General features: G+C 41.6%; 2 protein-coding genes across 6 annotated transcripts in view; one reads left to right on the top strand and one right to left on the bottom strand.

Annotated features, from left to right (window-relative positions):
* ppfia4 (PTPRF interacting protein alpha 4) overlaps positions 1 to 17,055 on the top strand; it is a 71,254-nt gene extending 54,199 nt beyond the window's left edge. The window contains exons 10-30 of one of the 5 annotated variants that reach the window (XM_074695527.1): positions 384 to 515; positions 662 to 724; positions 3,066 to 3,157; positions 3,383 to 3,512; positions 3,912 to 4,108; positions 5,795 to 6,023; positions 6,122 to 6,157; positions 6,242 to 6,363; positions 6,603 to 6,718; positions 6,805 to 6,886; positions 6,964 to 7,045; positions 7,233 to 7,433; positions 8,076 to 8,138; positions 8,553 to 8,579; positions 9,498 to 9,673; positions 9,851 to 9,948; positions 10,656 to 10,831; positions 12,723 to 12,791; positions 12,881 to 13,067; positions 13,226 to 13,323; positions 15,099 to 17,054. In XM_074695527.1, the coding sequence (XP_074551628.1) occupies positions 384 to 515; positions 662 to 724; positions 3,066 to 3,157; positions 3,383 to 3,512; positions 3,912 to 4,108; positions 5,795 to 6,023; positions 6,122 to 6,157; positions 6,242 to 6,363; positions 6,603 to 6,718; positions 6,805 to 6,886; positions 6,964 to 7,045; positions 7,233 to 7,433; positions 8,076 to 8,138; positions 8,553 to 8,579; positions 9,498 to 9,673; positions 9,851 to 9,948; positions 10,656 to 10,831; positions 12,723 to 12,791; positions 12,881 to 13,067; positions 13,226 to 13,284 (2,337 nt within the window). In that variant the 3' untranslated portion in view covers positions 13,285 to 13,323; positions 15,099 to 17,054. Of the gene's footprint in view, positions 1 to 383; positions 516 to 661; positions 725 to 3,065; positions 3,158 to 3,382; positions 3,513 to 3,911; positions 4,109 to 5,794; positions 6,024 to 6,121; positions 6,158 to 6,241; positions 6,364 to 6,602; positions 6,719 to 6,804; positions 6,887 to 6,963; positions 7,046 to 7,232; positions 7,434 to 8,075; positions 8,139 to 8,552; positions 8,580 to 9,497; positions 9,674 to 9,850; positions 9,949 to 10,655; positions 10,832 to 12,722; positions 12,792 to 12,880; positions 13,068 to 13,225; positions 13,324 to 15,098 lie in introns of all 5 variants that reach the window. The other 4 variants (XM_074695300.1, XM_074695449.1, XM_074695371.1 and 1 more) reach the window with 4 other exon arrangements.
* A 1,502-nt stretch (positions 17,056 to 18,557) lies between these two features.
* Positions 18,558 to 20,061, bottom strand: myog (myogenin). The gene is made up of 3 exons (XM_074695732.1): positions 19,528 to 20,061; positions 18,765 to 18,864; positions 18,558 to 18,676 (listed from the first exon to the last, which is right to left on the bottom strand). Exons 1-3 carry the CDS (start codon positions 20,059 to 20,061, stop codon positions 18,558 to 18,560), a joined length of 753 nt encoding a protein of 250 aa, XP_074551833.1.
* Between the last annotated feature and the right edge of the window lie 3,586 nt (positions 20,062 to 23,647).

Below are 23,647 nucleotides of genomic sequence, written 5' to 3'. Positions count from 1 at the left end.
TACACTACTATATTTAGTAAAAGATGCCTTTGGAGGATGCAGATTTGTGTTTTCATGTGTCTGGGCTGATTTACTTTGGTAATTACAACATAGAACACACATTAAGCTCTGAATTTCTCATTTAAGTGAAGGGCGTTTAACCCTTTTTATCAGCACATAAATGAGTGTGATTAAGTCTCAGTGGCTGCAAGATCCATTGTTGGCCAGGAAGACCTAGATCCACCAGCTGGTGATCTCAGGCTAAATACACACTTCATCCTTTAATCCATGCAGAGATGCTTGATTAGCTGCTTAAATACACCCAAATGGAGTCTGTCTCAAAGAGAAAATTTGATGATCTCATCCTCCCCCCGTCTGGTTTTTATTTTTTCCACTTTCTCTAGGCTCGTCAGAGAGAGAAAATGAATGAGGAGCACAACAAGCGTTTGTCTGACACGGTGGATCGTCTGCTCACTGAATCAAATGAGAGACTGCAGCTCCATCTGAAGGAGCGCATGGCTGCCCTGGAGGACAAGGCAAGGCCCGGGCGCACAAATTCATCGAAGCAGCAGCTCATATTGCCGTTGTTATTGCCTCACAGAACAAATGAATATACAGTTCAGCACGTGTTGTTTTGGGAATGTGGATTTGTTTTGACACGCTTTTGTGTGTTTCTGTCTAGAACTCCCTCATTCAGGACCTCGAGAACTGCCAGAAACAGCTAGAAGAATTTCATCACACCAGGGTCAGTGGTACTTCAATGATTTATCAAATCTACTGAAAATCTTCCTCTACTCCTTCTTAAATGACCCAAATAAGTGGTGAAACCATTTGTTCAAGTGCTGTGCACAGTTATATTACAGTGGTACTGATACTCTGCAGAGGTTTTTCTAAGTGATGCTGTTTAATGTACACTCACCGGCCACTTTATAAGGTACACCTTGCTAGTACCAAGTTAGACCCTCTTTTGCCTTCAGAACTACCTTAATCGTTTGTGGCAGAGATCCAACAAGCTACTGGAAACATTCCTCAGAGAGTTTGGTCCATATTGACATGTTAGCATCACACAATTGCTGCAGATTTGTCTGAACATCCATGATGGGAATCTCCCGTTCCACCACATCCCAAAGGTGCTCTATTGGATTGAGATCTGGTGACTGTGGAGGCCATTTGAGTACAATGAACTCATTGTCATGTTCAAGAAACCAGTCTGAGATTATTCCAGCTTTATGACATGGAGTGTTATCCTGCTGGAAGTAGCCATCAGAAGATGGGTAGGCGGTGGACTTTGAATGATGCTCAGTTGGTACTAAGGGGCCCAAAGTGTGCCAAGAAAATATTCCCCACACTGTTACACCACCACCAGCCTGAACTGTTGTTACAAGGCAGGATGGATCCATGCTTTCATGTTGTTGATGCCAAATTCTGACCCTACCATCTGAATGTCGCAACAGAAATCCAGACTCATCAAACCAGGCAACGTTTTTCCAATCTTCTATTGTCCAGTTTTGGTGAGCCTGTGTGAATTGTAGCCTCAGTTTCCTGTTCTTAGCTGACAGGAGGGTCACCCAGTGTGGTCTTCTGCTGCTGTAGCCCATCTGCCTCAAGGTTGGACGTGTTGTGTGTTCAGAGATGCTCTTCTGCAGACCTTGGTTGTAACCAGTGGTTATTTGAGTTACCGTTGCCTTTCTATCAGCTCGAACCAGTCTGTCCATTCTCCTCTGACCTCTGGCATCAACAAGGCATTTTCGCCCACAGAATTACCGCTCACTGGATACTTTCTCTTTTTCGGACCATTCGCTGTAAACACTGGAGATGGTTGTTGGTTAAAATCCCAGTAGATCAGCAGTTTCTGAAATACTCAGACCAGCCTGTCTGGCACCAACAACCATGCCACATTCAAAGTCACTTAAATCACCTTTCTTTCCCTTTCTGATGCGCGGTTTGAACTGCAGCAGATCATCTTGACCATGTCTACATGCCTAAATGCATTGAATTGCTATCATGTGATTGGCTGATTAGAAATTTACGTTAACGAGCAGTTGGACAGGTGTACCTGATAAAGTGGCTGGTGAGTGTATATAGAACATATCAATTCAACAAGAAATACTTGTTTTTTTTTAACTGCTCCATGTGATAGCCTCATGTTTTACTTTACATCAAGAATTTTTTTTCTGTTAAGCATGAATAAAGCTGCCACAACTTTATGCATTCACAAGCTTGAATTAGCTTAGCTTTTAGTGAGTGTCACACAAATATTTATGCGTGAAAATTCAAAAATCAACCTCATGGTCTTTCTTGCTAAAATTAACCAGACAACTGCTGCTTACATGTCAGTATCCTCATCATCAGTTTACAGTCTGGTGCAAATACAGTTCAGGGAATGTATATCACATTGATTTAATTGTACATATTGAACAACTGAAATTAAAAAAAAAAAATTAAAAAAAAGAATCTTTGTAGATTATATCAAGGCTAAGACTCTCATATACATAATAAGGGGCTCTGTTGAGTTGGTTAACAGATGGGTGTGTTGTAGTTGTTAGCCAGACTGTAAAAAGTTTTAACTTCATATCTTTGCCTGCATCATGGATTACCAGATGTTTGTTGTGAGGAGCATTTTGAGTATGATGACCACCGTCTTTAAGCTTTGGGACTAATAGCCTCAGAAATCTGGGGCTGATGATGTCTCAGAGATGTTTACAGTCAGTGACTGGTCCAGAGGTAAGCCTGTCATGACCTCTGAGGCTTCAGTTAGCTTGTAACACCTACACTGTAACCACACAAGCGTGAAAATATGTTTATCAAGGGGATAATGTGAGGGACAGAGACAGATTTATTGTTTATTTCTGTTTTCAAAATTGCCCATCCCATCTTAGCTAACTGGCAGTGGCTTCCTGAGAGTGGCATTGGTTTTCTCTGTCTCTAATCAAGAATGCAAATGAGTGCATCTCTGAGTGTATTAAGTTGCCTATGAATCTTTCTGGTTGTTGTAATTGGAGTCTTACTTTCACTTTTACCTCTTTCTAGTGGAAAGGGCTAAAAGTGCTGCTGCACTACCTGCCTAAAACCTGTCTTTCCCTCAGGAACGGCTGATTGGAGAGATTGACAAGTTGCGAAATGAGATCGACCATTTGAAGCGCCGCAGTGGAGCTTTTGGAGATGGCACCCACCCAAGGTATTCAAATAATTAAATAAATGGGAAAGAAAATTATAGAAAAAACATGAATGAATGATTTGATGATAGTTATTTAAGTCACACCATGGCCCGTTGTGGCAGCACAGCAAGGCTCAATGTTCTGTATTGATTTTTTTCTCTAATTTTTCCCCTGAGCTCATACTCATCCTGTACACACCTCTTAAAATTAGCTTTATACATAATTGATGATTAGTATTTCCTCAGGTCTCATCTGGGTAGTGCCAGTGACCTTCGCTTCTCTGTGGTGGAGGGCCAGGACGGCCACTACAGCACAACTGTGATCAGGAGGGCACAGAAAGGCCGACTGTCAGCACTAAGAGATGACCCAAACAAGGTGCAAGTTCTGTCTTTATCAGGCAAAAACAACCATCGAGTTTCTTACACACAAGCAACGGGATGTGACAGCCCAAGATCATTTATCAACTCTTCTTCTAACCAGGAAGAGCTGTGTTTATCTAAGTTCATGTCTGCTTTACTAATATATGTCCGTGCTTGGCTTCTGTATGATGATCTTCACGCCTAACTCACCATTCTTTACTAACCTCTCTGTCTTTCTGTCTCTCTTTCACCTGCTGCTATGGACATGCTGTCTGATGTAAGTTCATCCATCTCTTCTCATAACTGGTCACATACGTCCACAAGTTTCATTATGTACTTTTATCTGTGTGTGTGTAACATCAATTTTTCTGGCTGTGTTTCCTCATGTGAAATGTTACGCATTTGTTGTGTCCAGGTGTGCGCCATGTTCGAACAGGACTATCCATCTCTGCGTGGGAGCGTCAGCCACCTCCTGGGCAGTGACATAGAGGCAGAGTCAGACATGGATGATGACATTAGCTCCGCCCTGCTTTCCCCCAGCGGCCAGTCAGATGCTCAGACTCTGGCTCTCATGCTGCAGGAGCAGCTTGACGCCATCAATGAAGAGATAAGGTGAACATTAGATTACACCATATGACACCTCTGTGATCCCTGTGGGGAAACTGGGTCAGAGCAACAACAGGGGTAACAGATAAGAGAGAAAAGTATTAAAGATAATGCAACAGATTATTACAATAGAGGAGGCATTTTAAGAGATACTTCAGCAAATAAAGGAGCTCCTGCTTCTTGATGCCAAGCATGAAACCCCGTGGCAAGACATGATGCACCAGAACTGTTACCACTTCTGATAGGGAGATAACGCTCAGATAAGTCTCTCCAATCATGAATCCTTTTTCCTCCTTGAAGGGGAATGCTGTTTATTGGAGCAAACAAGGTTCTCATGAGATGCTGTTTACAGGAGGAGCTGAAAAATAGCTGATTATGTTGCAGAGGATTCAGACCCCTTCTACCAATCGTTAAGGATTCACCGTGCAACAAATGCAAATTTTAATTCTATCTCTTGTATTCTTGCATGTTGCATTCAATTTGAAAGAGATAAAATAAATGACCAATACTCCCTAAGAAGACAAATGAGGTTCTTTCTTGGATAAAAACACCCTGTTTTTTTGTTAATGAAATTAACCCCTTGATGCCTGTTGTCGCCAATTTGCGACATACCCTGTCAGGTCTTGAAGCAGCTGAAATTACCTTTGTATCCCATTAGAATAGAATAGAATAGAATAGAATAGAATAGAATAGAATAGAATAGAATAGAATAGAATAGAACTTTATTGTCATTGTAACAAGTACAAAAAATCAAAGTCACAGCAGCAATCAATAAAACAAAAGTAAGAAAGTGTATAGAAAGTGCAAAAAGGTCCATAAGAAAATAGATGATGACAGCTTGTCCATCATTCTCCAGTTCAGCCAGCCACCACCTCTACAGGGTCCAGGACTGAGCTTCTTCAGCAGTCTGTTCAGTCTCTGTCTCCTGTATCCTGTCTGCTCACAGCAGGTGAAGCCCCTCCAATGTTACGTTGGTGTCTGATGTTAGCTCCGTTAGCCATGTCTGTGAATAGCATGATGCTACTCTGCCTTCTGGTATTCCCTCTGTTGCTGGGTTAGCACAACTAGCTCGTCCATCTTATTGGAAATAGATCTTACGTTTCCAATAACGATGGACAGGTACATGTCGTCACTTCTTAGCTCACACCTTAGAACCAGCACGTCGTCCTCACCTCCTTCTCCTCACCCTGTGGGAAGACATCAGGCCTTACACCAGTTAGCATTGACTTGCTACAGGCTGCCAACAGCTGAGTTCACATGTAAACAATGCAGCCATGGTTACATGTAGGATCTCCAGACAAACACAGGAGAAAAAGTAGTAAAATTATCACTGAAGCCACAAAAAGTTTGGTGTCCATGACCAACAAATGAACCATACAAAGTAATGATCCACTCCAAACACAAAATATACAAAATATTGATCAGCGGATGAACCTCTCATGTCTATATATATATATATATATATATATATATATATATATATATATATATATATATATATATATATATATATATATATATATATATATATATATATATACACTCAAACTTACAATCGCCACTTAATTTGACTTCTGTAAGAATGTAAAAATTTATTTTTATAATTGTTTATTAATTCAGGCAGTAAGGGGTCAAGATATTATCTGCATTCAAAGACAACACATGTATGTGTATGTGGTCATGTGTGTTCAGGATGATCCAGGTGGAGCGGGAGTCTGCAGACCTCCGCTCCGATGAGATTGAGTCCCGCGTAAACAGCGGCAGCATGGATGGACTCAACGTGACACTCCGACCCCGAGCCCTGCCCACCTCAGCCACCGCCCAATCCCTGGCTTCATCTTCCTCCCCACCCACCAGCGGCCACTCCACACCTAAACATCACTCACGCAACGCCAGCCACCATCTAGGCATCATGACTCTGGTCAGAGAAACACACAAGCACTATCTGTCAAACTCAAATAGAAGTGTTTGATTATGAAAGATGTATCTGTGAACGTGTGTGTGTCTTTTTTTTCATAGCCAAGTGACCTGAGGAAACACCGCAGGAAAGTCGCAGTAAGTTTGAACACAAATCTCAAACTTAACAGTTTTCTTTATATTAGTGAGTGGCTGCTAGAGTTTCTTTTGTGACCCCTGTAGTCTCCAGTGGAAGTGGACAAAGCTACTATCAAGTGTGAAACATCCCCTCCTTCATCACCACGCAGTTTACGGCTGGAAACCAATTTCGCACAGTTTACAGGCAGTCTAGAGGATGGCCGAGGGTAAAAACACACACACACACACACACACACACACACACACACACACACACACACACACACACACACACACACACACACATACGAGTACAACAGTACAACCTATAACCCTTGGCACAGATTTGGTGGGATTGTAACAAGTTTTGAGGTCTCTATAATGCTTTATACTCAGAAAAGCAATAACAACTATAATTCATTGTATGGATTTTTTTATAACCCAGTTTCCTCATCTCTTTGCGCAGTAAGCCGAAGAAAGGCATAAAGTCATCCATCGGCCGATTGTTTGGGAAGAAGGAAAAGGGCAGAATGGAGCAGACTGTGGGCAGGGAGACAGCACAGACTCTACCTGCCTTAACAGGTGAGCCCCTGACTACACAAAACATCATACACCAGCACAGCCTGCAGAGGTGGACCCAAAATTAACCTTCATTTGCTGTATTCCAGACTTTGAGATGGGCATCGGTGACACCATGACTTTGGGGAAACTGGGCACTCAGGCTGAGAGGGACCGCAGGATGAAGAAAAAGTAAAGCATCCCCCTTTATTGACAGTTTTTGAGTTTTTTTTTGCAACATTAACACATTCACTGTTTCCTCTGGTTAGACATGAACTTCTAGAAGAAGCCAGGAAAAGAGGTCTGCCATTCGCCCAGTGGGACGGTCCAACTGTTGTGTCCTGGCTGGAGGTATGACTTCTACTTTTGAGTCTATTAACCAAAATTCTATCAGCTCAATTCAGCTGAATAAAACACCATTAAGTCACATAAAATACAACAAAGACCATGAGAGAGTGATCTCCATCCCTCTTCGTTTGATCTGACCCTTTATGGTGACAGTGGTCATGACAATAAATATTCTGATGTCTCTTGCCAGCTGTGGGTAGGAATGCCGGCGTGGTATGTAGCAGCCTGTCGTGCCAACGTGAAGAGTGGAGCCATCATGTCAGCTCTGTCAGACACAGAGATTCAACGAGAGATTGGCATCAGCAACCCTCTGCACCGCCTCAAACTGCGCCTGGCCATCCAAGAGATGGTCTCCCTCACCAGCCCATCTGCACCACTTACCTCCAGAACGGTAAAATAAAACAATACACCTCAAGGATAAACTTTCCTTCATGCATGTATATATAATGACAGACATACAAACATAAAACTACACAACAATAGATCAAGAACATTAGATATGAGCAAGTTAATCCACTCAGAGCACTTGAAACTTTGGCACTAAAAGGCTTAACCTTCACTGCACCCTGGAGCGTTGACTCCTCACTCTTTTTTTATTTTTTGTACTCTTTTTCGGACCTCAGTGGGGCTTGGTGTCTCTCTTTGACTGAGGTCGGCTTGTCCTTTTCTGCTGCCGTATATTGCATGGGGTTTTGTGGGAAAATGACACACAAACAGAGCCAGATTTAGCCATTAACTACCTGCATACACTCCCTCCCTTGGCATCACTCAACACAATGTTTGTCTTTGTGTGTGTGTGTGTGTGTGTGTGTGTGTGTGTGTGTGTGTGTGTGTGTGTGTGTGTGTGTGTGTGTGTGTCTGTGTGTCTGTGGGGGTTTCATATGTGCGAAAATATGCATGAGAGTATATTTCTGGGTATTTTTTTTCTTGTGTGTGTGTGTGTGTGTGTGTGTGTGTGTGTGTGTGTGTGTGTGTGTGTGTGTGTGTGTGTGTGTGTGTGTGTATTTGGTTGTTTTTATCGTCCTCTGAGCAGTCCTCCGGAAATGTGTGGGTGACTCATGAAGAGATGGAGAACCTGGCTTCCTCCACTAAAGCGGTCAGTACCATCTGGGTGCTCCCCTCCACTTTCACCCCCACCAAACAACACTCCCTCACACTCACACTGTCCCCACCGTGACACACATATGTTAACGTCCCACCACATCACACACTTACACTTTTTTATGCTCAAGCTTTTTATGCTCAAGCTGTTTTTTTATGCGTGTGTCTTGTGTAACTGATAAAACCAGTCGTGTGATCTTTGGGAAAAGTCAGTGGTATGAATGTTTTAGATGTTTACTCAAGTCAACAGCAGATTGAACAGCTTTTTGTTAGTATGTTTGTGTGCATCTGGTGTGTGTGTGTGTGTGTGCGTGTGTCTGTGTGTGTCTGTTAATGTCCAACATGTGTGGCTTTGGTTATCCCCTGTCTCTCTAACCTTGTAAAATATCTCTACCATGCTGCCACTCAGGAGAATGAGGAGGGCAGCTGGGCTCAGGTGAGGTCACTGGTCTGCTAACATCTGTCTGCACCTCCTCTCACACTGTGAATGTTCACTCATGCTCACTGATTGACACACTCACCAACGCACAAACTGTTAACCTTTTAAAAGTCTGCTGACTTCTGCTGGTGGAAATGGTGGAAAGAACAAAGTATAGAAGACACAAGAGGCAATCATGTAACACAATGTGTATGAATAACTCTTTGCATCTTTTACTGAGCAGCTAGTAGATAGAGATGACTAGCTGAGCACCTCATTCTGTGATTTCTGTAAACTGGCCCTTTAACCTTATACATATTATTGTGTTTACTTGTGGTAAAAAGTCATAGAGCAGGTAAACTAGGGTTCATACCTCATTCAAGATGTTTTTCAGCACTAAAAAATGATAATAACTCTGCCTAGAAAAAGTTAAAAATTTGACCTCAATATTCCAGAAGGATATTTTTTTTAACTCACACATAATGTAAGATTCCCACTGCCCTGGGATGTAGGGTCACTAAATTATGTGTGGTACTATCCTTCAATATAATGCTTAAATTAATTAAAAACTTAATTGAAAAACCGAGGTGTATCAAACAGTTTTGATTATAAGAAATTCTGTGTAACAAATAACAATGCATGCACAATACCAGGACATGAACATAAGACATACAAAAAAAGCAGTATTATGTATTTTGTTTGGAGTAACAACTGTGCTCATGTTGAAGTCAAGGTATTTGAAAGTACAAAGCTTTATTTCCAGTGCTACATGAGACAAAAAATCTTTAAAAAATTGCAAACTATGTGTAATCTAGTTATATTATAGAAAAATCACATAACTTGAGACCGTTATACCAGTAATAAAGCTTTTGGTATCTCTGCATCCTCTTCTTTTTCTTTGTCTTCCTGACAAATTGTGCTCCTCTCTCCTCCCAGACTTTGGCATACGGCGACATGAATCATGAATGGATTGGAAACGAGTGGCTGCCGAGCCTTGGTCTCCCTCAGTACCGTTCCTACTTTATGGAGTGTTTGGTGGATGCTCGCATGCTGGATCACCTGACCAAGAAAGATCTGAGAAGCCACCTGAAGATGGTGGACAGCTTCCACAGGTCAGTGTGCGGAGCGATTAGCTTCTGTTAGATTAGCCTCTGCTTCCTTTGGCTCACTGAGTATATTAACTATGGAGATGAGAGGACTAATGATGATTATGTGCATGTTTTTGTGGCTTCCTTTGTGTGTGTGTGTGTGTGTGTGTGTGTGTGTGTGTGTGTGTGTGTGTGTAACAGGGCTAGCCTACAGTACGGGATCATGTGCTTGAAGAGACTCAATTATGATAGAAAAGACCTGGAACGCCGGAGAGAGGACAGCCAGCACGATATGAAAGGTACTTCACATTCAACATGATATACACACAGTGATAAAGACACACATAAACACTTTTAAACCCCTTTTCAAACACACAAACATATTGACAGTCCTATCAAGCCAGAGTACCCTCTAGTGGTTTGGCCTGATACTGTCAATTTGGCCTGAGCCCTGAAACAGCTGCACCTTAGACTGACCAAGAGCCAACAAAAGCAGGACTTCAATCTTCTGATCCAGAGCTTCAAATACCAAGGGCAGTGTAGACACACACACACACACACACACACACACACACACACACACACACACACAGATACACTTAGATCTAGCAAGCCCTCTCGCCCTTTTGACCTTGAGTTCTGCACATGAACTTGCCTCAGCTGTCTTGTCAAATCACAAGTTAGGCATGTTTACACACACACACACACACACACACACACACACACACACACACACACACACACACACACACACACACACACGGACGCACACCGCCTGTTCCAACTTGGAAGGCTGGCTGACAGCTGCGTTTTAAATGAACAAAGGGTGTCTGCCGTTGAGTTGACACTATGTGGACATGCACATTATCTCTTTATCTCTCCTTTTTTCTTCTCATGCTTCTTGCCTCAAACTTAAGTCACTTTTATTTCCTGTTTACTACAAGTATTTAAACTCTGTTACATGTGATACAGCTGAGAAAATCTAAGCCCCTCCCTCTTCCTTCAGATGTGCTGGTGTGGACCAATGAGCAGGTCATCCACTGGGTCTTGTCCATTGGTTTGAGGGAGTACAGTGGGAATCTGCTGGAGAGCGGTGTCCATGGAGCACTAATCGCTTTAGATGAGACCTTCGACTACAGCAGCCTCGCACTCATCCTACAGATCCCTATGCAGAACACACAGGTGGTTATGGAGGAAAACAAAACTGTTTACGCACAGCATGTGTACAACATTGTGACCACAAGTGACCATTTGCTTCGACATCCCACTCAGGGGTGATTGAAGATTAAAAAAGGTTAAATATTATACACAGAGTATATGTTTAAATCCTGAGGTTGATTTCAATACCGTTTTAAGACTTTTTCAAAAACCTTTGAAAAAGTTTTAAGACTTTATCGCAACTTTCAGTTGTTGTTGGCATCTTCTTTTCAACAGTTGTAGTTTACATTTTTACAGAAATGATGTAAGCTAAGGAGGAATAAAGCTTGAAAGAACAAATGAAACTAAAGGCAGGTTTATCGACACTCCCACAACAAGAAACAGCAGTTATTCAAGGCCAACTTGCTGAAGAAAATGAGAAATTATTTAATCATTTTTAAAATTTAGGACATGTGCCGAAGATTGTGTGTTTTGCTTTAATGTTGTATTTAATTTCTCTTTGTGAAACTAGAAATGGTGTTAATTTATAGCTGTTGTTTATACTGCTCACAGTCTTTATGTATTTTTTTTAATTTTATTCTTTTTCATTTTTGTATTTTTCTACTGACTCCATCGATTTCTGCAGTTAACACAACAATTTTCCAATTTGGGATCAATAAAGTAACTCTATTCTTTTCTATTTTAGAACTTTATTGGCTGAATGTCAGGGGACAGTTGCAAGGAGGAAAATAAATATTCATGCATATTTTTTGGGTCAAAGCTTGAATACCTGTGAAACATAATACCTCATAAAACCACAATTAAGACTTTTTAATACTTTTTAAGGCCCTTGATTTTCCCAAAATTGACTTATCAACTTTTAATACTTTTTAAGACCCCGCGGACACCCTGTATACAGCTCTTATCTAGCTAAATAATATATAACTTGAAACATTTTTCATGATCTCTCCTTATCTTGACTGACTGGCAACTCCAGAGGCAACAGAAAGTGGAAACTAGCAAAGCCAGACAGCAGCAAGACACCTAACAATGTCTGCAGTTTAAACACATTCAGACTGTACATTATTTTCCTCTTGCTAACATAACCTTTATCTAGCAAACAGAAACTTTAACCTAACCTTGGTTAGCTAACTTAGCTTATATTACAGTTCTGTGTTTACCAGGGTGCTATCAGACAGCATGTTTGATTGTTAATAGTTAGACACCAACAATGCTTCGCAATAGAAATCTGCCATCCTAGCTTGAAAACTTGGCAGCTGTCCCTCTAGAAAGTAACTAACTTTTGTTTTTGAGTTTTCACAGAACTAGACTGTAGTTAAATAAAGACAGTTAGGATTCACATGACTTCTTAGCCTGGCATACAGAAGTAGTGATTACATTATTTGAGCTTTAATAGAAGAATATGAAGGCTACAGGAATAGAGTGTATAGTGTGACATGTTTTAAACAGGTGAAAGTCATTACTGTATTTCTCTAGGGTGTCTAGGTTCTTGGCAGGGCCTTTTGGCTCTTCTCCAACTATTTCATTTTCAAACATTTTAATTTTTTTCTGTCGTGTTGGTTTGGTTGCCACCAGCACTGCCTCAGACTGCTGGTCACACTGTGCCAACATTAATTCCTGCCTCAGATTCTGTATCACTTGTTTTGTGATCAAAAGAGGTCTGTTGTGCCCTCTCAGAATCCTCTTAAAAGAATTTCCTGGCCACAGGCTTTAGCACACTTTACTTGCCCACAGTTGAACATGAAGGAACATGAAGGTCACTCCTTTTATCAGAGGAATTATTTTGAAGTTCTCATGTACTGTAAGCATGATCATTGTCATTTTTCCATCAGCTCCTGCTAATATCAAACCCTGGATAGTTAACCAGCAGCTTCACAGTGTCTCCTGCTGAGGGATTGTGTGTGTTGTTTTTCAGGCACGGCAGGTTCTGGAGAGGGAATTTAACAACGTGTTAGCCTTGGGGACTGACCGTCGATTAGAAGAGGTTCGTGCTTCAGGCACTGCTTTGATTGAACACAGTATCACTGAAATGAGGCCAATTTTCTGACCTGGGTTTTCTCCCTGTTCCCGCAGAGTGGAGATGACAAGTCTTTCAGACGCTCTCCATCGTGGCGAAAGAGGTTTAGGGCACGTGAGGGAGGAGCAGGCCTGGGCATGATGGCAGGCTCCATGGAAACACTACCTGCAGGCTTCCGTATGCCCTCCATGTCTATTCCCCCCTCCGTGAGTTTGATGCCCAAGAAACAGCTCCAGCCTGAAGGTGTGTTTTGTTAACTGTCATAACTGATCTACCTCAGCCTATGAATTTGTCTGTGTCTTTATCAGTGTGCTTCTCTGTTATCCTTACTGACTAACTGCATGCTGTGGCCTCTCTGTCTTGCTGTGCCCAATTCTTTCTGCTACGTTGTGTCTCTCAAGCTGCTCCTCCGGCGCCCCCGAGACTTGACCCCTCGGCTGTGCGGACCTATTCATGCTAACTCCTCTCTGCTTACTAACAGGAGCGCTAATGCTAACAGGTAAGCTAACTAAATAAATACAGCATTTAACTGCTGAACTCACCGGCCCAGCTGTGTGGCATGACGCAGGAATGTGGTACTAACCTAAACATAGGCCTGACAGGCTAATCTACCTTAATGTTAATCAAGCTAATGTTAGCCTTTTAGCTAACTATATCCACACCATGAGGCGAGAGTTGACCAAAGTTGCACATTTATGTTTGAACGGTATCAACTTTAACAATGAGTCTGTTAGTTGTTGAAACCTGCTCTGGAAGGTCAACAGGCACAAAGCAGTTGAAGTATTTATTCAGGTTTAAGTTTATTTTGTCATTTTATTGCTGGTTGCAGGTTCTTTAGCAGTAAAAGTCACTTGTTGTATCTATCGTCATTATATTATATTTGCATATATTTGTCTATTTATCAGCCTCTACAGTTCTGAGAAGGAACTGTAGCTATGTTTGTTTTTGTTTTATTCTTTGTTTTTTGGTTAAAGTTCCTGTGCGGACTTTCTCAGTGATCTTGAAAAAGTCTCACCTCTTGATTTATGCCTGATCATAATCCACACTTTAAAATGACATTATCAGCACCAAAATAGTTTTTTTTTAATGAATGCTATTTCTTAGTTTCTCTGTCTGACTGGATTGACTTACAACACTTAAAAATCCTTATGACAACACCACGCCGGCTGACAAGGTTTAGCAGTGAGAAGAGAGATCTGTTGTTTTCTCTGCTGAAAGAATTTCATGGATTTATTTTGTTGTGATGGTGGCAAGTAAAACTGAACTGGCAAAAAGAAAAAGGACAGAAGAGCAAAAAAAGCTGGAAGGGAGAGTGATAGAGCATGGGCTAAAGGCTAAAACTGTCAAAATCCGCTGGAGCAGGAAACACAAGAGGATGTAGGAGGACCCAAAAGCAGATAAAATAAAAGGTTTGTTTTTGATTAAATTCAAAGTCCAAAAATCAAAACCTACAAAAACACTGGGAAAACATACAACTAGAAAGTAGACCAGGAAATGTGAGGAGAAACACAACAGGCAACAATGAAAGCATAAAACGAACTGACAAAGAACCAAGGAACAGAGACAATAAAGGCACAGGAACAATTTAACAGAGGTGTGGAACAAGACACAAGTGAAACACAAGGGAAAACATACATGACACACAAATAATATACAAATAAATGCATTACTCCATGGCTTACATCCAGTTAAAAGTTGTCTTGAACAAAGAAAAGCAGTGATAAAAGAAGATCTGCTTTCTATTCACGTGTTTCAAAACAAATACATGTCTTGGTTGGAGTCATGTCCTTACAACAGTGGATGCATGTGCTTATGGAAAACAGAGACGCTATCACAGAAAAACACTAGTTTTTTCCAGATCGTCCTCTTAGCCCCTTAAAAGATTATTTAACTGTCTCTTTGACCAGTGTGAATCATTAAGCTTTATCAATGTGAGAACCAAGCAAGGGAAGTTTTTTGACAAAATTCATGTTTTTGATATAAAAAAAAAATTGCTGAAAAAAATTACGATAGCGCATGCTTTGTCCTTTAATGATTATTATTTTTTAAACCATAAACTAAATAGCACAGATAACTTGAACAATGATAATTCAACCATAAAAATATAAACACCCTTTGCGCTGAATGTTGTGTCATTTAAAGTAATATGAGCAGAATAATTCACCACTGCTGTGTGTTGTAGTACCTGCTGACGTACATGTCAAACAGTGATCAGAAAATAAACTCACTTTTACACCCCTGTCCTCTCTCTGTCCTCTCTTGTCTGTCTTTCAGTGCATTCTCATTACCTATATGGACATATGCTTGCGGCCTTTTGAGAGTGATATGCCAAATCTGGAGAGGGAGTCCTGGGTGCCACTGACAGGAGGGTGATCTTCACCCAATTCGTTGCCCAGCCTTACCTCCAACCTTTCACCTCTCACCTCTCCTCTTCGGACACGTGCAATACAGAGGCCAACTCTGACCTTTGAACTTTTGAGAGTGCTCGTTGGCTGCGCTCGCTGCTGTAAAGGAGACTATTCCCTGTCTCTATCCCAGTATACCCCAGTGCTCCCAGTAGCCTTGTTGTTGTGGTGTTGTGCTCCTGCTCCCTGGTCTCAGCTGTGGGTTTTTGTCCTGGTTCTAATCTCTCAACATGGCCAAGTCCAAACCAATAATCCTGCATTATCACCTCAGAGGAAACACTAGAATTGTAGAGTGTAAAAAAAGACCAGAGAAGGTGATAACTCGTCATTAGTTTGGACTTGGGAATGATGGATACTTGTATAAATGGCAGATCCCACTGCACATGCCCCTCTACCGGTTATGCAAGGTATTACTCATTAATCGTCTATGTACATAAAATGGATGACTTATGTTTTTTATAGAAATATTATATAAATATATATATTGGAAATATATATGGAAAATAATATAATATTGCTGTATGAAACCCAATGCCCTGTATTCGATAGTGACTGTTCTCTCTCTCTTCCTCTTTCTTTCTCTTTCTCTCTGTGTCGGACCTTTGTGTGTCTTTTGCTGTATGCTGTAAGTGTGTGAATTGTTAGTGGGAGGGGGTGTGTTTCTACAAGGACTCTTCACAGGTTCATGGGTCCAATTTCAGACTTCTCTCTTTGCCTCTTCCTTTTCTTTACTTTCTTCCTCATCCTCTTTTGACACTTATGTAGCTGTTACCTCTCTTTTCTTCGCCTCTCTCGCCTTCAGTATGACACTATGTAGCCTAGCATAGAGAGAATCCTTTAATACGAAGAGTGACTCTGTGTGTGCGTGTGTGTGTGCGTGCATGCGTGTGTGCGTGTGTGTGTGTGTCAGAGGAAATGTTGAGTATAAAAGGCCGACCCCAGCCATGTGACCATGACTTTTTCCTGTGGATGGGTAGTGTGAACACTGTAGCTCCCCTCTGTTGTTTCCTTTCTTTCTCTCAAATCAAACTGTAAACTGCTGCTCAACATCAGCCAATGATAAACATTCAAAACTGCTCAAAGTGACGGACTTGACTAATCCTGCTCCGCCACTTACTTTTAAGTTGCCATGAAGACGTGCCAGTGAGCAGTCAGTCCTCATGGCTGACAAACTCCTCATCCAATGAGAACACAGCAAAGAACCATTGAGTACTGGATGGGTGGTGTACAATCTTTTTTGTTTTATTTTTTTATTTATTTAACCATTTTTCCAAGGTGTCTAAAAGGTGTAACGTGCTATGTGGCAGCTATGAGTACTGTGTCTTTATTCCAGGTGTGAAACAATGCTGACAAATCAAGATTTTATTATTTGGCTATTTAAAAAGTGAACTGTATTTATGACACTATATAGACATAAGTAAAGCTGTTTTTAAAGATTTGATGTTGTTTTCTTTTTAGGTTTATCTCTGTCAAACTATTGACAATCTGTCACAACTTTGTCACACAACCAAACGGAAACTGGTCTCCAATGTTGTGTTCACAAGAAATGTGAATAAAACAAGTGGATGACATGCAAGTCAATGTAAGGACACAAGAAGATATAATCTTTTGTTGATGAAGCAAAGGTCTCAAACTGGGCAGTGAGAATTGCACCAGGCAAAGTCATCCATCTCATGTGGCTTCTCTGAACTTTTAGACACTACCTGCTTTTTCATTAAGTAGACTGAGCTTGCTCTGAGGAAAGCGAAAGGGATCATATTATGTGCATGACTCTTAATAAAATCTTTTGACTGTCAGTTGACTCCAGCTGTCAGTTTTACTAGAAAGTAAACACAGTTTCAGATGGAATAACTGTTTTATTTTTTTAAATAGATGGACAAAATGAAAGTTCCCCAAAAGTGAAGCCAAAATGTTTTAATCCTCTCTGCTGACCAGGTGAACAGAACTGTGAGAGGAATAGTTTTCAGAAATTATTTGGTGCTTAATGTGTATACCTCCACTGACAGCTCAGTGGTGCTGTTTAGAAAGAAAACAAAGAAAATCACTGGTGATCATGTCAACTAGAGGAATCTCTACTTTCTGGTAAATTATTGTGTTATTGTTTATTTTAAAAAAAAGTAGAACATTAGAACAAGTCGGCCCCTCTGGCACATTTTTGTCTTGCAGACTCAGTCTCAGCACCTGTTGCAAGGGAGGGGTTTTCCTTCACTTTGTGCAACATGAGTAAGTGGAGGCACCCTGTACATATTTATGTTAAGTTGATGGGTGTAGCAACTTCTTATCAAGAAGGGTAATGAACATAATTTGGGCCGGTATCTCCATTTCAACAAGCAGGTCATTGTTAAAAGCCCAAGCAACATCTCAGAGAAACTTTATCCTCACTTGAGCTTTTAGGAGCAACAATGCAGCTGAAGTGGGTGGATCCTTACTGACACATCATATCTGTTTAAGGGTAATTGTACATATTCATAAATATATCTTTTAATTGCTGTTATGTAGTCACTTGGGTTTGGAATTTCATAAATGCCCATCTTATGCTCCTTTCCAGCTTTCCCTACAAACTGCTTACTCCTACTATACAGCCAAAGCAAGCTGAAACATAACCAGAACAGGAGACATCTGACTCTAAGAAATGACAAACAAATGTATTGAAAATGGTCTTTAATGCAAGAACTGACAGGAAATATCAATTTTTGGAACATCTACAGATACACAACAATCGTAGTTATAAAAGTCAAAAATAAGTTAGCAAAAAATAAAAAATAAAATGGCAAAACCACTCTGTAGAAAAAGGGAACGTATTTACATCACTAGCATTTATAACCAGTTTAAATTAAGCAGATCTTGGTCAAAACCGCCATGGTACATATTGGCCCCACAAATAAACTCATGTTTTTTAAGCATAAAAACACACACACACAATGAAAGATCAGGGAAAGGTTTCGAAAGAGGAAAACTTAAATTAAGTAAAAAGAAAGCTTGGCCTTAACATTCTCAGGTGGTTTGATCAGACTGGAGGACGGACCGACAGAAGTCCTCTCTGGTAACAAGGTATGGTCTGTGGTCCTTATATCTGTGGCAATAAGGCAGGGAATAAAGGAAATAAGGCCTTGATTGTGAAAAGAAGGAATTTAGTTTAGCTAGCAGACCCTTTTTTTAAACATAGTGACAATCAAATGAATCTCTACTTTAAAACTTTAGCATAAGACACTGAGATCAGTTGAGCTGAAAATAAATAATTAAATAGGAATTTAGGACTATTCTTCTGCTTGCTCTGCCAATTGTTATTTTCTTTTTTCTTCATCCTTGGGTCTGCTTTGTGAAGGGTCTATTTGGGAATGTCCATTGGAAAAGCCACAGCTCCATCTGCTGCAGTGATACTGTCCACGATGGAGCTCAGAGCCCGCATGTTTCCGTGTTCAGGAGAGTCGGCAGCACTCAGAAGATCTGCAAAAAGACACAGACACATGATCAGTATCAGAGTGAGGGTGCACTGACCCGTCTGCAGGTCTTTTACTCTGTGTGTTGTTCTCACCCTCGCTGCTGTAGCTCTGCGTGCACTGCTCGGGAGTGCTGCTCCACTCAGGGCTGCTGCAGCAGGTGCTGCCTGAACTAGGCTCACTGGACGACGACACCTGTTACCATGGAGATGCACAGGAGTTGCTGTCAGTCACTCTGTGTTATGACATGGCACGCCCCACCCCACACAGAGTCAGAGAACACACTACAGTGCAGCGTAATACCACACACACACACACACACACACACACACACACACACACACACACACACACACACACACACACACACACACACAACTTCCAATTTAACTACAACTTACAGCGGCAGAGAATTGAGACTTTTCAAACACAGTGATAATCAAAGAGGTTTTGAAAGACTAGATAAGTTTTGTATGTAGTTTGACACCTGTCTAAGCAGTTTGCAGATCCTGGCACACACTCAAGTTATCTGACAGTACTAGAGACAACTGGTTTAAAATTTTGAATTTTTTGATTTTCTTTTAAACAATAGTAAAAAAAATGTTGGTTTATCTTTGCCTAAGTTTTCCTCAATGATTGTTAAAGAGTCAGTTTTGGGGTTATATCATCATCAAGGACATTTTATCTTTCAATTTCTATCGTCTAATCTTCAAGACTCTCTGTTTCTACTTTGATTTTCATCTTTGACTTGACATGTTCAGTTACTGTGATCTAAATAAATTCAGTCTGTTTGCCTCTGTCCTCAGTGTTAAATACAATATTTTTGGTCTCCAGCCATCCCTTCCCTCTCCTACTCACTCTGGGCTGGGTTGAGTTGGGCCGGTAGTGCAGTCCCTGCTGTCCTGTCTCATTGTCTTGCTGGTTGAGGGAGGACACCAAGGCTTGCAGTCTTTCGATGTACTGGATGGCGCTCCTCAAGATCTCCACCTTGGGTAGCCTCTGATTTGGGTTCATCAAGGTGCTCCTCTTCAGAGCATCGAAGGCCTCATTCACTTTCTTCAGGCGCCTCTTCTCCCTAAGCGTGGCTGCTCGCCGACGGTCCATGGTGACCGTCTTCCTTTTGCACAGTTTACAGGCCCACGGCAGACACTGACCAGGGCAGTGCGGTTCAGATTGAGGCGATAGGCTGGATGGGGAAGGTTTGTCCTCTGTCCCTGTCATCCCAACTCCAACACCCCCAGACAGACCCCCACACAAGCCCATCATGGTGTTCCTGTCCTGGTAAGTACTTTGGTCATACGCCCCAGGCAGGCGAGAGGGGAAGTAGCTGTCCCCTCCTTCGTAGAAGCGCTGGTCAGGGAAGAAGTATGGGTTGGTCTCAAACAGCTCCATACCGAACTGAACTGGGATAAAAACTCCAGCCTCTCGTGGAACTGCACTACTGTATGTCTTCTTCGGTCCCGTGCCTGGAGCGTGTGTCTGAGTGAACGTGTGTGCGCCTGTCTTCTTCCACAGCTTAAGTTTGTGATGAGTGGAAGACGTGTGGAGAACAACTGGTGTGGAGCAACTGTAGGCTGGCATTTAAACCCCTCTGCCTGCTGCAGGATCACAGGGTTAAATTTAGCACGAGCCCCCAGAAACCTGACACGACGTTTAGCTGTTGCTGCACATCTACACTTCACATCTTTGTTGGGCCCTGCTCTCTAGGGGGTTTCAGGCCCGTTTGCGTGTGTGTACGTGTATATGTGTGTGTGTGTGTGTGTGTGTTTGCCCTTGTGTGGGTCCCTGCGCCAAAGAGTCCGGGACATGATCAAGTTGCTGTGGAAATGGGAGAGATAACCTCAGATCAAAGATGTCCATCCTAATGAGCTAATCCCAGACTCACGTCTCCCTCTATGACACCATAAATGAATCCCCCTGTCTCTGGGAGGGTGAACAGGGAGAAAAGAGTCTGGAGACAGCTGTCCCTTCTACTGGAAGCCAATGATGGGCAATGACAAGCAGTCGTTTGACTCCTTGCGAAGGAAATTGGGTTAAAGATTGTTGTTTACTCAAAAGTAGGTCATGGATAAACACCCTGACTGTTTTTTTTTTTTTGGAATGATAAACTGGGTTGATGCTGTTATGTAAAAGCTGCAGAGACATAAAATGTTCTGCCACTGTCGGGTCTTAGTTTTACATAACCACATTCATACCTTCTGACTTTCCTTCAAGGACAATTGCACAGTGTGGTGCAAGTAACCTATGTGACACTCATGGTGAGACAAGTCTGGGCAGAAACAGACTGACGTACAGTAAGTCGAGAGCCAGGTTGACTTCAGCTCCTGTTACGCTCTGAAATCAAAGGACAATAATGAAACAAGCACGCAGCGGTTCGGCCTTCACTGTCCTGACCTCTCTCAGTTCATCATAGAGTTAGCTTAGTCGCTAGGTGTTAATCCTTCCAGGACATGATTCACCTCATAGCTCACAGGCTAATTTGGACTGGCTTCCGCTAACATGGACAAACAGCCAAAATAAACAGTTCTGCCATGAGTGAAGTGGCCCGGAACGACTGCTATAGTGTGGGATGATTACATCGACGTGTATGTGACTTCTTTTCCATAGTTTTAACAAAGTAAGTCTCACAGATCTGTTACCATAGCCCCCTTTGAAAACTCACAGGTACCAGGAAAATTGTAGTGATTTAAGCAAGATGCAAGCATATAGATTGGCATGTCAGTAAAATTTGGCAGCTGTGGCTCAGTGGTAGAGCCACTGGTTTGAGCCAAGATCCCTCTGTGACATACCTAAGCATCCTCGGGTGAGGCACTCAACATTAAAACTGCCCTTTGTGCCAGAATAATGGCTGCCTCTGCCATCAGAGTGTGAATTTGTGTGAAAGGGTGAATATGATATGTAATATAAAAGAGCTGTGAGAGGTCAGAAGAGTAGAGACAGTGATAAATAGAGGAAACAAAGGTATAGACCAGGGGTCCCCAAACTTTTTCACTTCAGGGCCAAACAACTTTTCCCTTCTCTGATGGGGGGCCAGGGTCAGTTTATACAAAAAGTGTGACGATTGCAGAGGTGTATTTATTGTTTCCCAGAAAGCCACACATAACCAAATATAAATAACCCTTTCTGGGATCTTGACAGAAAAAAAAAAAAAACAGAAAATAAAAAATACACTATTAATGAAATATATAACACTTTTTATGAAATAAATGATAACTAAATATCCCTTTTCAGGTTTTTCACAGAAAAAAACAACCATTAAACATTAACTTTCTTGTAGACTCCACTGTTTGGAGCTCTCTCTCATTAACTTCATCGTGAAAACCAGAAAGCAAGCAGGCCAAGAAATCAAACTAAGTGATACAACACCTACCAGCACAATACATTTCACTACCAGTATGGTTGTAGGATTTTTATTTTATTTTTTTTTTAAGGGAGGGGTTTCAGATAGGGCACAAACTGCAGAAGGGTGGAATAGAAAGTTATGTTTTATGCATGTGCCTCTGGTATTGTTCAGGGGGCCGGGCAAAATGTGGAGGCAGGCCATATCCGGCCCCTGGGCCATAGTTTGGGGACCACTGGTATAGACCAACTAAAATATTTATAACACAGAAATCCAGAAACAATCAGCTCTCATAACTCCAGGTGAGCCTGAGTTAGTGCTCTTTAAGGGCAGGTGTGCTGTTGGACTACTTGAGAACTCCTGAAAAGAGGAAAACCAAGAATGACAGGTGCTTTTTGGAATTATATGGTGACTATCCAGAAGTGAAAGTCCCTTCATAGCTTTCCTGTTACATCTCTTCAGCACTTTACTTACTTATAACAACTATTTCTTTATTTTTAAGCATTAACAGCAAATAAAAATATGTGGAGATGTCACTGATTGTTTATCAGTTCCCTCACATGGTAAGTGAAAGTAAACAGCTCAATGTATGCAAAGAGTTTTTGGTACAGGGGGAGGACTCAGCTGTCTGTATGGGGGGCAGGGTTGTGGTCAGGCTGGTGGATTGTGGTCCAGTCCTAGATTTTCTGGGCACAGGTTTGGGGGCCGAGGCAGAGTTCACAGTCCAGGCTTGGCGCAGGGCTGCAGTTGGCTGTCAGGTTAGCTTGTGATGGATCGTCACTGATGGTGGAGCGAGTACAAAGATGCCTGTGTTGCTCTCAGGGGTGCAGTGGGGAGGGGGTCTGCAGTGTGTCAGAGTCACTCATAACCCTCTGTCATCTTAACCCATTGTCAGCAGAACGAGAGACTGTGTGTGTGCATGCGTGTGTGTTAAGGAGAGTGTGTTTGGGCACACTTGTGTCTCGTTTGAGGAACAAGTCCTCACTCAGCATTTTGAAGTGAGCACTAGAGACAAAGTTAACAAGAAGAAATTTGTTTATTTACTGATGGTGGAGAGTTAAAAACCTATCTATTCCAACCATCATTTACATTTAAAATTCAATTTAAATTCGACTACGTTCATCAACACAATATATCCATTGACCGATGAGACACACTATTCCATCAACAATATATGTACAAAGATGTGACTCAGTGACTCATTACTTTTAAGACTTCTACTTCTATGGTCTTTCTGAGCTTGTGTGAGTGAGACACAAGTTAAAAGATATTTTATCATCTGCAGCTACATTTTTTTTTGTCTCAAGCTCTTCTTTTAAATGAATAAGTAAAGAAAACAGCCATAACCCTTTGATTTGCTGTTAGAATATTGAAAAGGGTTTTGAATTAAACAAGTGAAAGTTTCCTCTGAATATATTAAAGCAGCAGATGCCAAATCATTTAAACAGAACGATCAAAAACATTTGTGTTTGTGACTGAGTGTGTGGTTTTAGTGTGCATGAGTGTGTACATGTGTGTGTGTAGCAGGAATTGCCCTGTCAATGGCAACAGTGCTCCACTTCTCCTCAGTGACAAGCAGCAGCACATTGTGGGACAGCTGAGCAGGGAGGGAGGGGGGCTCAGTCCATCAGTTCTGCT

Source organism: Halichoeres trimaculatus, unplaced genomic scaffold, assembly GCF_033239565.1.
Source record: "Halichoeres trimaculatus isolate MK-OKI-2021-1 unplaced genomic scaffold, fHalTri1.1 fHalTri1_scaffold_1, whole genome shotgun sequence".
NCBI lineage: Eukaryota > Metazoa > Chordata > Actinopteri > Labriformes > Labridae > Halichoeres > Halichoeres trimaculatus.
This window is presented reverse-complemented; position numbering and strand designations above follow the sequence as displayed.

Coding starts and splice junctions, on each gene's coding strand:
- myog (XM_074695732.1), bottom strand. CDS start 20,061: ATGGAGCTGTTTGAGACCAACCCATACTTCTTCCCTGACCAGCGCTTC. Junction 18,865..19,527: donor CCAACTCAACCCAGCCCAGA/GTGAGTAGGAGA, acceptor CCATGGTAACAG/GTGTCGTCGTCCAGTGAGCC. Junction 18,677..18,764: donor GCAGAGCTACAGCAGCGAGG/GTGAGAACAACA, acceptor GTCTTTTTGCAG/ATCTTCTGAGTGCTGCCGAC.